The 12142-nt window shown below is 40.7% G+C and overlaps 1 protein-coding gene across 1 annotated transcript in view; it reads left to right on the top strand.

Annotated features, from left to right (window-relative positions):
- The first annotated feature begins 2253 nt into the window (after nt 1-2253).
- Nucleotides 2254-12142, top strand: part of LOC102223420 (visinin-like protein 1) — a 34118-nt gene continuing 24229 nt past the window's right edge. Inside the window, exons 1-2 of the mRNA XM_005811159.2 lie at nt 2254-2515; nt 11631-11803. Coding sequence (XP_005811216.1) covers nt 11642-11803 — 162 coding nt within the window. The 5' untranslated portion in view covers nt 2254-2515; nt 11631-11641. The remainder of the gene's footprint in view (nt 2516-11630; nt 11804-12142) is intronic.

Here is a 12142-nt window from a genome sequence, read left to right as displayed (position 1 = left end):
CAACCAACAGGACGACTTATGGAAAACACAGCAGTGAACCCATGTGTCTCCTTTCTCCTCCTTCATGGACTACCAGTGGAACTTTGAAAAAGGTAAAATTACACATTTACACACAATCAGTTCTCTTACTCCATCTCTCTCCCTGTCTGTCTTTTTCTCTGTGTGTCTCTCTGTATCTGTCCTGTCCATTTCTAATAGACAGACAGGAGGACAGCTACAATAAAGGAAGGTCAGAGAGAGTGTCTGTCCACTAAATCTTTCCTTTTCATCCTGTCTGTCTTTAAATGACATAAATGCAGTTTAATGTGCTGTTTATTTCACGTATTAAAACATGTTTTTCTTTCTTTATCTTCCAGCAACCCTTTGATGATTTCTGGAGAAGTTCAGGACTGAGACCAACTCAGAACTCATCCATGCTGGTTTTGTTTGGCTGTTCACTAAGTCTTAAACTTGCCCAAATGTTTACGATGTACTGTTGGGGTTCCAATAAAGTTTTGAAAAATATGTAACTTCAGTATTTGACATTGATGGATCCCTTACTTCCTTCAAAGGCATTTAGAATTTTGACTGCAAGCTTTACATGAAAAGCTGGTAAAACATTGTTTTTATGACTTTGACATGCAGTTTGCTTGGAAACTTTGACATTTGGGCCCTTTTGTTTTAGTAAAGATTATTTAATTCATTGTATTCAATGTAATATTACCATAATTGTAAATGTATCAGTTATGTTTTTAGATCAAAGTATTTTTCACTTTGGTTGCAATGCTTTGACTTCTATGTAACAAACAAATATTGCTGCTGCAAAGTACTATATTTTGTTTTGCTTCAGTTTGTCAGATTTAAATTGACAGTAAAATAAAGCAATTTTAAAATATACATGTATATTTTTTAAATTAGAAAAATAAAACAGTTTTTGAGAGTTTGGTAAATTATGTAGCAAGTTCACATTTAAAGTTTTGAAAGCTAGCAAAGTATACAGTTTCATGAACTACTGTAAAATTACAACTTTTTGTAATTCTACTACAGGACCACTGTAATTTTATTTTTGATAAAAATGTGATGAAATCACAGTAACCATGTTATATAATTACTGTGCTATTTTAAAGAAATTACAGTAACACTAATTAAATTACAGTAATATAATAATAAAAATTACAGTAAAACTGCAATAACATCACAGTAAAACTAATAAAATTACAGTAAAATTGTAATAAAATTACAGTAAAACTGTAATATAATTACAGTAAGGCTACTCCAACCTTAATGTTATATGATAAATGTATTGACTAAAGGTGGTTGTAGAAAGCGTTGACAGCAACAATTGCACCACCTGTGATTTTGAATAGAATTACGGTAACTTGACTTCGGACATCTGCTTTCAAAGGATATTTCTGATTTTAAAATAATTTCACTTATCTTTGCTCACATAGAGTCATGGTAAAAAAAAATTATAATAAAGAGACAACCTCCTGTTCAGATTTCTTGGGTATCAGGAAGATTCGGGCTGAACTTTATTGTTATATAGTTTTAGACATATATATATATATATATATATATATATTATACCTTTGTTAAAATCCTGGAATAGACAGAATACTGTTTTCCGCACTATGATACTTTTTTGTTTTGAAAAAAAAAATTAAAATTAGCTATCAATTTTAGCAAACCTTACAAGGAAACTCTGGCTTCATGCTAACCTAAATTATTATTTTTTTAAAATAAATGTCTGTGATATTAGTTTACATTTAAAGTTGTAATGATTTTATGCCCTTTATTCGGCAGTTAGACAGCTCAAAGTACTCACCTACTAAATGAGCAGTTTAATCTTGTCGCTAACCCCAGTTAGCTTCCTGGCTAACGCTCTTTTTGAGCTTTGCTGTCAGTGGCGGGAAACTGTTGCGGCTGCTAAAGAAACAACTACTGAATAATAAGCGGTCTAATTAGGCGCTGCTCGTCCGCCATTACTTTGACCCCGTTTCTAATACAAGCAGCGCGTGACAGTTGAGAAAATACGCTTATGTGGAGCAGAGAAAGGGCGAGTTCATTGTTAGTTCTTGTCCAGTGTTGTTGACAGCCTGTTTCCCGCTGTGTGCGGAGCCTATCAGGCTGATAACACACACACACCCCTACACACACACACACACACACACACACACACACACACACACACACACACACACACACACACACACACCCGCTGAGCGCCTGTCTCCTCCTCTCTGTGCATCAGCAGCACTTCGTGTTCAGCAGCATCTTTCTGCGGATCTGCACCCCGTACTTTCTGACTCTCCTCCTCCAAACAGTGGAACAAATAGCAAAATTGGAAGAAGAAAAAAAAAAAGAAGAAGCAGACATTAAAGCCGTGAGCTTCTTGTTTCGCGGTAGGAGCATTTCATACGTCTGAGGTGCTTGTTTTGTTTCTTTCCCCCCAACCCCCTCGTCCTCGGAGGGTTTTTGAGACCACTCCAGACACCAGACCGCCGGACTTCTCTCGTTGACTTCACATTCTCACAAGGTAAGAAAATGAGCGCTTTGCGTTTCTCGCATGTTTCTCCTCAAATTATTCTCTTGAGTGCTTCATGTATGCTGACATGATGCAACGCGGTGCGTCATCCTTTCTAATTTCCTGAGTGAGTCATTGATTTATTGAGCACATAATTGCAAATAAGCACGCATCCACGTTTTATCAATAAAACCGCCATATTATACCTGCGAGATTAAATCTGGAGGATATTTTTCGTGCAGACATCAAATAAGCATGACACGTCTTGTTTGCTTTACTCTTGCAGCACGCGCGCGCCCACACACACATACACACACGCCCACACACACACACACACACCCCTGCGCACGGGAGTATTTTTGAATTAGCATCCAAAGTGAACAGGTAATAAGCATAGAGGTGCTTGAAGATGTGTGGATTCTCTTGGTTTATAACTGGCACTTGCATGGGGTGGCTTGGCGTGACATGGCACTGGATGGGGTGTGATGTGTGCTTGTGGAGCTGGTTTGTCACTGATGTTGCAATAGTGTGTGTGTGTGTGTGTGTGAAAGAGAGACAGAGAGATAGAGAGGCATGGGGGTGGAGGGTAGGGGTGTCTCCTTAACCCACCCTCAGTAGGAAGCTACATTTCCAGACAAAAAGGCCTTCAGGATATTATAGCCTATCAAATTTGCCTGGAGTAAAACCTCAGACTGGTTCGTTGACATCTGCTGTTGGATCTCTCTCTCTCTCTGTCTCTCTCCACCAGCACTCTGCACTCCTCTCAAGGTCAGCTCCTGTTGGCAAATGATGGGAAATGGGGTGGTGTTATGTAATGGCCCACTGCCCCAGCTCAAGGGCCGCTCTGCTGGCTGTAAAGCCTCCCCTCTTTTACGCTGCAGATATGTCATCGTCAGTTTTGCACCTGTCGCCTTATTCGTCCCATCTGCTTTCCCTCCAAAAAGGGTTCAAAAGGACCTGAACCCTCCAGTGACTCAGGTTTAGAGTCAGTGCGGGGTGTGATCGGCAACTGCAAAGTGCTGCAAAGTGAACCGGTGCGCTTCGTCACCCCAGCTTCCCCCCCCATCCCTGTCCTTTCCGGGTCTGGCCCCATACTCAGGTCTCGTCCTGAAGCGGGCGCACTGGCATTTGCTGATGATGCACCAGCTGGGGTTCTATGTTTGTTTCCTTCGTCTCTTTCCTGTGGCATTCGTGAGTAAGTGGCGCAGAACATCACAAACGCGTAGATCGAGACAACAGACGCCCAGGCCGGGGTGTGTTCACTGTTATTCAACAGGAGCGTCATGCCTCTGCATTTCTCTCGGATCGCACCCATCCCCACCTTCACTGCCTCTCTCCCCCCCACCTCCCGATCACTTTTGCATCACTCTTTATTCCACTGTGCGTACCCACTAGTGAGAATGCATCAGAAAACGCTCGGCGGAATGGGAAGAGGGAGTTTAGTCATCGTCGCATTTGCATGCAGCGCGTAGGGAGTTCAGTCATATAACATTTACAGGCTGTTTTCATCCCAGTGCTGGTTGATTGCATCACAAGGGTGGCGGTGGACGGTAACAAGACAGATGGGCGACTGACAGGGGTCGTAGGAAGCTTGGAAGAATAGCAATCAGCCGAGGTGCCAAATGAGAATGACAAGCAGCCCTATATGGAGGATGAGCGTCATCCGTTTGATGGGTGTGGACGAAGATGATGTTTTAAAGTTGCCCTAGCTGTCCTGAATGAAATGTTTCACAGTGTTCCAGAAAAATTTTTTAAATCCCTTGAACCTTTTTTTTACATTTTGTCACATTACAGCCGCTAACCTCAATGAAGACAAAGTAACACATCATTATCACCACTGGTTCTCAATTGGATTTAGATCTGGACTTGGACGGGGCCATTCAGACACATGAATATACTTTAATCTAAATCATTGCATTCTTGCTCTTGCTCTATGTCTTGCTTTGGGTCATTTTCCTTGCATGTCTTTTGCAGCCCCTAACAGGTCTTCTTCCAGGATTGCTCTAAATTTGGCTCCATCCAGCTTCCCTTTAACTCTGCGTGTTTCGTTGTAACCTGAAAAAAAGGTGAAAAACTTGGTGCAAATCCCCTTGCAAAGAACTCAAAAAATACATACCTACGACTAATTCAAATCAAATTTCCTGAGATGTCTAAAGAGTGAAAAATAAGTACCTCAGCAGCACAGGAAATGTGATGCTGGGTCCATCAGCTGCACACTGATGCAGCACAGATGCGAAACCGTCTCTGCTGCTTGTTTGTTGAGCGAGTGACGAGATGGCGTGTTGAGTATTGCTCACATTACGATGCAGCGTGAGCGCTTTGTGAGGACATTGCGAACGTGATGCCACATGGCACCACATCAGACATCACAAGTCTGTATCTCCGACTAAAAACGCAACAGTTCTGCAAGAGGTTCACCTTATCTCTTTATCCATTCTTGTGAGCCCTTAAAAGAAGATGTAAATTTTCCTACTGATAGGTGATTTGGGGAAAGGCCTCCGTGTACGAGTACAAAGAAAGACACGCACAGTGTCTACGTCATTTGTCCACATCTCTCTTAGGAGGTGTGCACACGTCCCGCTGCTGCTGCTTTCTTCATCCTGGACCTATTTTGAAACAAAGTGGTGTCTTGCACCTTCCTGTCAGAGGGCCTTGCATTTGCACATTCCCTGAAGGACTGACATTTGGTTATGAGATCACAGACTGACAAAGCAAAGGCAAAGGGTAGAGTTCAATTCACACTCATATTTGTGCAGTTCCAATGGTCTGGAGATATGGATGTAGACAAATCTATTGTCACCAAACCTAAATTTGAGTTCATCCATTGTATTCTGATTATCAAAGATGCGGTCCAGGAGGAAAACCCACATTTCCCTCCGTCTAGTGACATCCACCAGCTCATTCAAGGAGATCCCAAAGCGTTCCCAAACCAGATGGGATACATATGTTTCTGGGTTTTCATCGGGGTCTCTTCCTAGCGGGACATACCCTTAATCTCCAAAGGTAGATTCCCAAAAAGCATCCTTGTTGAATGCCTGAACTACCTTAACTGATTTCTTTCAGCAGCCATCATCGTTTTTGATGTATCGCATTAGAAAAGGTTGATGGAAATGACAAACTTCGACATAACTTCCTCAATATTGCAAAAAAGGTTTTTTGCTTGTTTTAGGTGGTTTTTGGCTTTTCTTAATGTGCTAGAGGGACATGGAATCCCATTTCCCAAATAAATTCTGTTGTGGTGAGCATTTAAGTCACATGACTCATCAGCTATTTCCATTGTTGGTGTGCATTAGATTTGCATTTCTTTCCATACATCTTCTACAGCATATAACATCGTCAGCACTGGTTGGCATGACAGAACAATTACAATTTGCCCGATAGCAGCACATTCTTGAAAACCTTTCTCTGTTTTTCTAAGACGTGTGGTCCATAGTAGGTTACAACCTCTATTTCCTGTTTATTACCGCCATGTGTAACTTCAACAGCTGATGAAAGTATGCTTTGCGTAGCCTGGTTGATTCGCTTCAAACCGGTAAATGGAAACATGGCTAATTTGCCTTTTCTTGCAACATTTTAAAAGTTCACTCAAAATATCCATGGCAATTGGACAGTGACAGCTAATACAGAGACTCCACCCTATCTCTAAGGTGGAGTCAAGCCAATTTGTGACGGAAGCTCATTTTTGACTGGTTGTACCTAGGATCTCATTCTTTCTGCCATGATTCGTATCTCGTGATCACAGATGAGGGTCATAAAGTAGACGGACCGGTAAATTCCAAGTTAACAGGCAAAATACTTTGTGCAACCCCCTTTTGCTAACAGCATAGCATCCTCTAGGAAGAATCTCTCTAGATTAGTTATTCTACATGTATTTCACGTTAAATCTAGCTGGAGTGTCGTTGCGGAATAAAACGCTTACTAGTGTCATCTGATACATGGTTCCCATTAAAAACCCAAAAGAGTTTGAGAAATGTTTACATTTGTGAAGGTAGGACAGATAGAGGTTATTCTGGCCTGTGGATGGCATGTTATTGGTATTATGGAGACCTGGATACAATCTTTTCCTCCTTCAATAGAGGCCAGTTGCAAAAGGAAACAGATTGCTGTGGGTGGGAGGTAAAACATGGGTTTCTAGCTGAATATTCCAAGATCTGGGCCAGTGTGTGGAGTAGCGGTAGAGGTTATTGTTCTCCATGGTATGATTCAAGACTAGTAAGTGATTCCAGACCTTAGGACAATTTCTTTATGCATTTCCTTTGTAAGAAAAAAAGAGAACCAGTAGCAGTTCCATTAAAAACAAGTATTTCCTCATCCCATGAGGCTTCCATACATTTTGTTTTAACCTGGTAAACCTCGGTAGAAAGGTGTGTCTTTTATGCCATCATGAAGATGTTTAAGATACTATAAAAAATCTGTAAAAGTGGTCACTGAAAGAATGAATTTGCCTCTTCTACAATCCCCAAGCTCCAATTTAGGTGATTTTCACAGAGAAACCACAGCTAATGGATCGCAGGGTCAGTTATGAATGAGAAAATTGTACAACTTCCTCTGCTTTTTTATTAGCAACTGAATGCACTTAGGATGCTCAGGGGGGTTGCATTAACACAAAGCTTCTTTGGCACCACTAAAAAACTGCACTTTTTAGAGGTGCAGTTTTTTTTCTTTCTTTGAAGGCGTGCACTTTTGTGTGTTTTTCTTATGCAATCTGTGCTTTAAGATGCATTGCATTCCCACGTAAAGGTCTTCTTCAAAAGGGTCACGTCTTGCCGAAGGACATAGCAGCATGCAGAGCAGGCTCAGATACCTCCATGCGGACCAGGGGCCTCATGCATAAAGCGTGCGTGTGCACAAAAAATGTGCAGTCCATATTTTACGCACAAGTCGGCATGTATAAAAATTAACTTTGCGTCAAAGTTTGCGTAAAAATACACACTTTTTTGTGCTGGTGTGAAAATGTGCGCCAGCCACGCAAACTTTTTCTGTGGACAATATCAAACTACAAAGCATCAAAATTCACCTAAATATGCTGAAATCTGACGAGATTCAGTTATTTAGACCAGGAAGTTTCAAACCTGAAGTTTTTTTCATGGTTTTAATATTTTATTGTTTAAATACAAACGATGAAACTGAACCTCATTTATCCTCAGACAATAACATAACACGCACACAAAATAATTTTTAAAAAAATTAAAAACACCTTCGTGGCTTGTGGTTTGTGGCTTGTGGCTCTGATGGAGAATATTGCCAATGGAAGGATTCAGAGGGAGCGATTGATCAGAGGTCATATTGATCTGCTGGGAAATGTTGGTGATGGTTTATTAGCGTTTAGATTGCCTGCACTGATCATCCTGGAGCTCTGAGCAGAACTTAAAGAAGGAGCCGTGCGGTACCGGTACCGGTGCAGTCATCCTTCAGTCGAGCCGCCTGCTTTGTGAAAGTGGCTTTATGGACAGAAATCATCTCTATTCTGTAAATGTACAACTTCTGCACATGATTCTACTATTTATAATAAACGTCCACATTCCCACTCGAAGGACTCTCTGACACGCTGTCTGTCTTTAAATCCCTGCTGAACACGCTACTGTTCTAAAAGGCATTTGAACGGTCTGGACGATTTCTACTATTTTACATATGTATTTAAGGGTGGCGACAGGGCGGACCAGCAGCTGCGCTCTATTTCCCGCAAATTAGGATTTATAGAGGAAAGGTGCGCGGCCACGTGCGTGCGCACGGTTTTATGCATCCGATTTGTTTTGTGGGCCGCACTTTTCTAAATTTTTCCGTACGCCAAGTTTTACTGCACACTCTTTCATGCATGAGGCCCCAGATGAGCCGAAGTTGAAAAAACGGCTTAACCCAGCCAGTTTGGTATTCCAAAGAAATCACATTAGTTATGCTTGTTTCACTGTGTACAATCAAAAAGATTTAAAAAAAAATCTTTACCCCTAACAATTCAGCTACATTTATCGATATTTGTCCAAGTAAAGTATACATTTTTCATTTGCGAGTATTGACACATTAAATCCTACTCAAATCCCTTGTGTTTCAACTTGCACATGTACATTAAAAATGACTTGTAATGAAACCACTTGCTACAATTAATTAAATAATGAAATAGATAAATTCCATTATTAGTGAATAAGACAACAAAGGTTCCTTTTCTGCATAACCAAATACACAAAGACAGACAATTAACATTTAAACAAAGCAAATGTATAGCAAAAACAACATTTATTACACCAGTATTATACCATCAGGTCAATTAATTTAATCCAAGTCTATGGAGCAGTCACAGCGTGTCACCAAAATCACTCTGTCCCTCTAAAATCTTTCAGGAAATCTTAAAAGCGTACCGTTTGCTGAATATCGTGATATATACCGTATTGTGAGCAGAATATCGGGTATCGTATTGTGAGGTTAGTGTGCCGCTATGGCCCTAATATATACAGTACAGACCAAAAGTTTGGACACACCTTTTAATTCAATGAGTTTCCTTTATTTTCATGACTATTGACATTGTAGCTTCACACTGAAGCATCAAAACTATGAATAACACATGTGGAAATATGCACTAAACAAAAAAGTGTAAAACAACTGAAAATACCCCTTATATTCTAGTTTCTTCAAAGTAGCAACCTTTTGCTGTGATTACTGCTTTGCACACACTCTGCATTTTCTTGATGAGCTTCAAGAGGTCGTCACCTGAAATGGTTTTCACTTCATAGGTGTGCTCTGTCAGGTTAATAAGTGGGATTTATTGCCTTATAAATAGTCATGAAAACAAAGAAAACCCATTTTAATTAGAAGGTGTGTCCAAACTTTTGGTCTGTACTGTATATATAATTTTCAAATCAAAACACAGTACAGAACTGGTACTCTTGTCTATTACTAGTGGATTGTTCTCCATTTAAACTCCAGATTTATATGAATTTTATGGCTGTACAAAACACAAACCTGTAAAGGCTCTTGACATAACTTGTCACCAAAAAGCTACTGACTTTATTTCTCCAGCGGAGTTAAATTTTACGCCTCTATTTGCTGTGCTTGTGAACAGGGGGGGGCTGTTTCTCATGCTGCCTGGATGTTGTCATGAGAAACTGACAGGCAGGATGTAAAAGTCAGCCGAAAAGCGTTTCCAAAGCGGAGAAGCGGAGTCAACGCTTGATCAATAAAGGGTCCCGGACACCTTGAAAGCGCCTGAGCGAAATGATTCATATCTCACAGTAACAGGTCTGCTGTTTGGCAGCCAACTTCTGAGTGGGCTGCTGTAGCGTCTCTGAAAGGTAGAGTCTTATTTAGGAAAAAAAAAACCAATTGTCCACAACGTATGAAACGATTTGTTATTCAGTGTACAGCACAATATAATGTCGCTATTGATTTAACCATTGGCTTACTGATGGGAAGGTGGTTCGCAACAATAAGCGTTAAAATGAGCTTGATAATTTTCTTTCTGATGATTAACATTTTTTGAAAGGCAGTTTTGTTTACGGACACTTCATAATCTGTTTCATTTTGGGTTTAGGTCATTTCCAATTTACTTATTGTTTTTCTGGTTATTTAAAATATCTTCCACTTCCAGTCTGAAGTATTCTTCTCAAAGTTAAAGTTTATTGATTTTTGAGAGAGCAAACTTGCATTATTATGCCATTATCGTTGTACTACTAGAAAATGGTCTCAAAATAACAATATTATCATTTATCGTAATCTCTTTTCTGGGACAATTTATTGTCCAACAAATGACAGGCCGATTCTTGCGGTTCATTGCTGCAGCAAGTCTTTACCACCATGCAGACAGATAACTGGCACCATCCATTAAGTGTTGGTCTTATCACGCAGAAGGAGGTCTGAAGGAGCGTCTCAGTAGAGATGGAGAGCGGGGATGTTCCAAAACTCTAACCGTATTTTGCAAATTTATGATAATTAGGGGTTGGGTAATGATCTAATGAAGGCCATAAAGTGGCAGGATGAGCACCAGGCAGATTGGAGCTGAGGCAGCTGCGTGCAGCAGGCAGCAGAAGGAGGAATTAAGGAAGATAAACTGAAACATACTAGAGTTTTTCTGCAACTTCACAGTGGGGACACGCTACTTCAAAAGGTTGCTATTAAATCCGTTTGAACGGGTTCCATACACGGAGGGAGATATGTTGGACAAATACAGTAACTAGCTTTAAACAAAACTGGGAAATGAGAACGTGCCGTATTCTAAAAGTATTCACACCCCTGAAGTTTTGTTTTTGTCACTTTGCAACCATAAAGTATTAATTGTGAAGTTGAAGGAAAACGCTTTTGGACCTTTTTTTTTATACATACAGAAACCAGAAACATTTGGAGTTAAAGGATGAAGGATGGAGCCAAATACAAGGAGTCAATGGCAGAGCTAGTGTGAAATATGGCTGCAGCTCAGCGATTATTTTAGTCAAAAAAACCAAATTTGGCATATTCGATGGACTTTTCAGTTAATCACATAAGCTTATTTTATGCAATATGCCACTATCATTATATTACTAGAAAATAGTCTCAAAACTGCAAAATTATTGTTTTTCATAATAATTACTGGGACGATTTATCCTCCAGTAACACTTGTTAAAGTTACAGGCCTACGTATGGCAAGACTTGAAAGGAGGCTTTTTGTTCAGTCTGAATATTAAATGCAAATCGTATTTTAAGTTATACTACATTGTGTTGCTCTAGCACATATAATCTAAACGAAACCATTTGACAAAATGTGCTCAGGTGGTGTGAATACTTTGGCAACAAAGTGAACAAAACACAGAAACTCAGTTTCGAACCAGTTCAAATAAAGTACAAAAACGAACAAATGAGGACCGGCAGCTGCTCAAAGGCAGAAGCAGAAACTGAACGCTATGATGCAGGAAGGCCTAATTTTACACCGTGTGACATTCAGCCATTCTGCCTCGTAACGCACTTCATTTGTTTAAAACGTATTTTTAGCGCTCTCGAGAAATCTCTGCTTGCAGCTTTGATGAATCGCTCTCCCAAAACCCTCGTACAGGAGCGCGGACTGTTAGCTCTTGGTCTTGCTCAACATTTGAATAATGCCTAACCTCAAACCTCTCTCTCTGTGTTTTTCTTGGGGCCTTCCCTTCTTCATTTTTTTGCTTTCCAGGGGGGAAAAAAATGGGGAAACAGAACAGCAAGCTGACCCCTGAAGTGATGGAGGACCTGGTGAAGAACACGGAGTTCAACGAGCACGAGCTGAAGCAGTGGTACAAGGGATTCCTGAAGGACTGCCCCACCGGCCGGCTAAACCTGGATGAGTTCCAGCAGCTCTACGTGAAGGTGCGGCTCCGCTCGATCCATCACGCCTCGCTTTGTCCACGTCCGTTATGCGCTCGCCGCAGAAGTGCCGAATTTGTGTTGCGTTTTAAACCCAGAGGCGTGAAAGCAAAAAAGATTGATTGAAAAACATATTTGACAGGAGTCTTGGTCTAGACAAGCGGTTCTTCAAGGAATGTCAAATTGGTTTGAGTGTCAGAGACAAGAGAGTTGTGGCGATGATAAGACACAGTAGATGAATTGCGTGTTGAATCGAAAGCCTTGTAGTTGCAGGATGGCGTTTATAGCATAGAAGACTGCCAGCAGCTGGAGTGGGACGGCTGAGATGGCTTGTATGAAGAT

The sequence above is a fragment of the Xiphophorus maculatus genome, chromosome 15 (genome assembly GCF_002775205.1).
Source record: "Xiphophorus maculatus strain JP 163 A chromosome 15, X_maculatus-5.0-male, whole genome shotgun sequence".
Classification (NCBI taxonomy): Eukaryota; Metazoa; Chordata; class Actinopteri; order Cyprinodontiformes; family Poeciliidae; genus Xiphophorus; species Xiphophorus maculatus.
This window is presented reverse-complemented; position numbering and strand designations above follow the sequence as displayed.